The 602-nt window shown below is 42.2% G+C and overlaps 1 protein-coding gene across 1 annotated transcript in view; it reads right to left on the bottom strand.

Annotated features, from left to right (window-relative positions):
• Positions 1-602, bottom strand: part of LOC138029014 (uncharacterized) — a 1,616-nt gene continuing 1,014 nt past the window's right edge. The window contains exon 1 of the mRNA XM_068876679.1: positions 1-602. This exon is cut by the window's right edge and continues 1,014 nt beyond it. Coding sequence (XP_068732780.1) covers positions 299-602 — 304 coding nt within the window. The 3' untranslated portion in view covers positions 1-298.

The following is a 602-nucleotide window of genomic DNA, read 5'->3' as shown; positions in this document are numbered from 1 at the left end:
TGAAAAGTTAAATACGAATAGCACTTTGTGCCATATTATATTTCGTATCATCTCAGTGAGTTGACAGGAATGTTATACGTGTGAGCTATAGAACTAATTTAAATTTTTTACCCAGTTTTGACCCAAAAACTGAGTAAATTAATTACACCCGTTGTTCCACTTGAAAAGGGTGGTTGCTGAAAAATGAGGGAAGACGCTTAGAAAACTACCGACAATGTCGACCTGTAACGCACTGTTACTTTATTTTAATTTCTACAGTTGTCTCCCGATAAGTGCTATCAATGAAAATTATCATGATTTATAGAAGCGGTTTCACCATTACCGTCAACATACGGGTCGATTTCAATGGGATCGTCACAGTTCCCCCGTTCGGGTATTTCCGCTCGTAAATAGGGAAGTCTGTAGGAGAGTGACATCCGCCATGTACAATCTTCTCTCCAGTGCTGACGAACGTCGAGGGTAGGATGTTATGGCGATTCAAGCGTGAATCAATAGCCACGTATACTATCACGGGTATGTTCACGTCAAACTTAACAGTGGTCTCGTCATTGGGGCCCCGCAGATGCGTCAGGCCGTAGTACTTCGGGGGGATATCAACCATT

The sequence above is a fragment of the Montipora capricornis genome, chromosome 13 (assembly GCF_036669925.1).
Source record: "Montipora capricornis isolate CH-2021 chromosome 13, ASM3666992v2, whole genome shotgun sequence".
Lineage (NCBI taxonomy): Eukaryota > Metazoa > Cnidaria > Anthozoa > Scleractinia > Acroporidae > Montipora > Montipora capricornis.
This window is presented reverse-complemented; position numbering and strand designations above follow the sequence as displayed.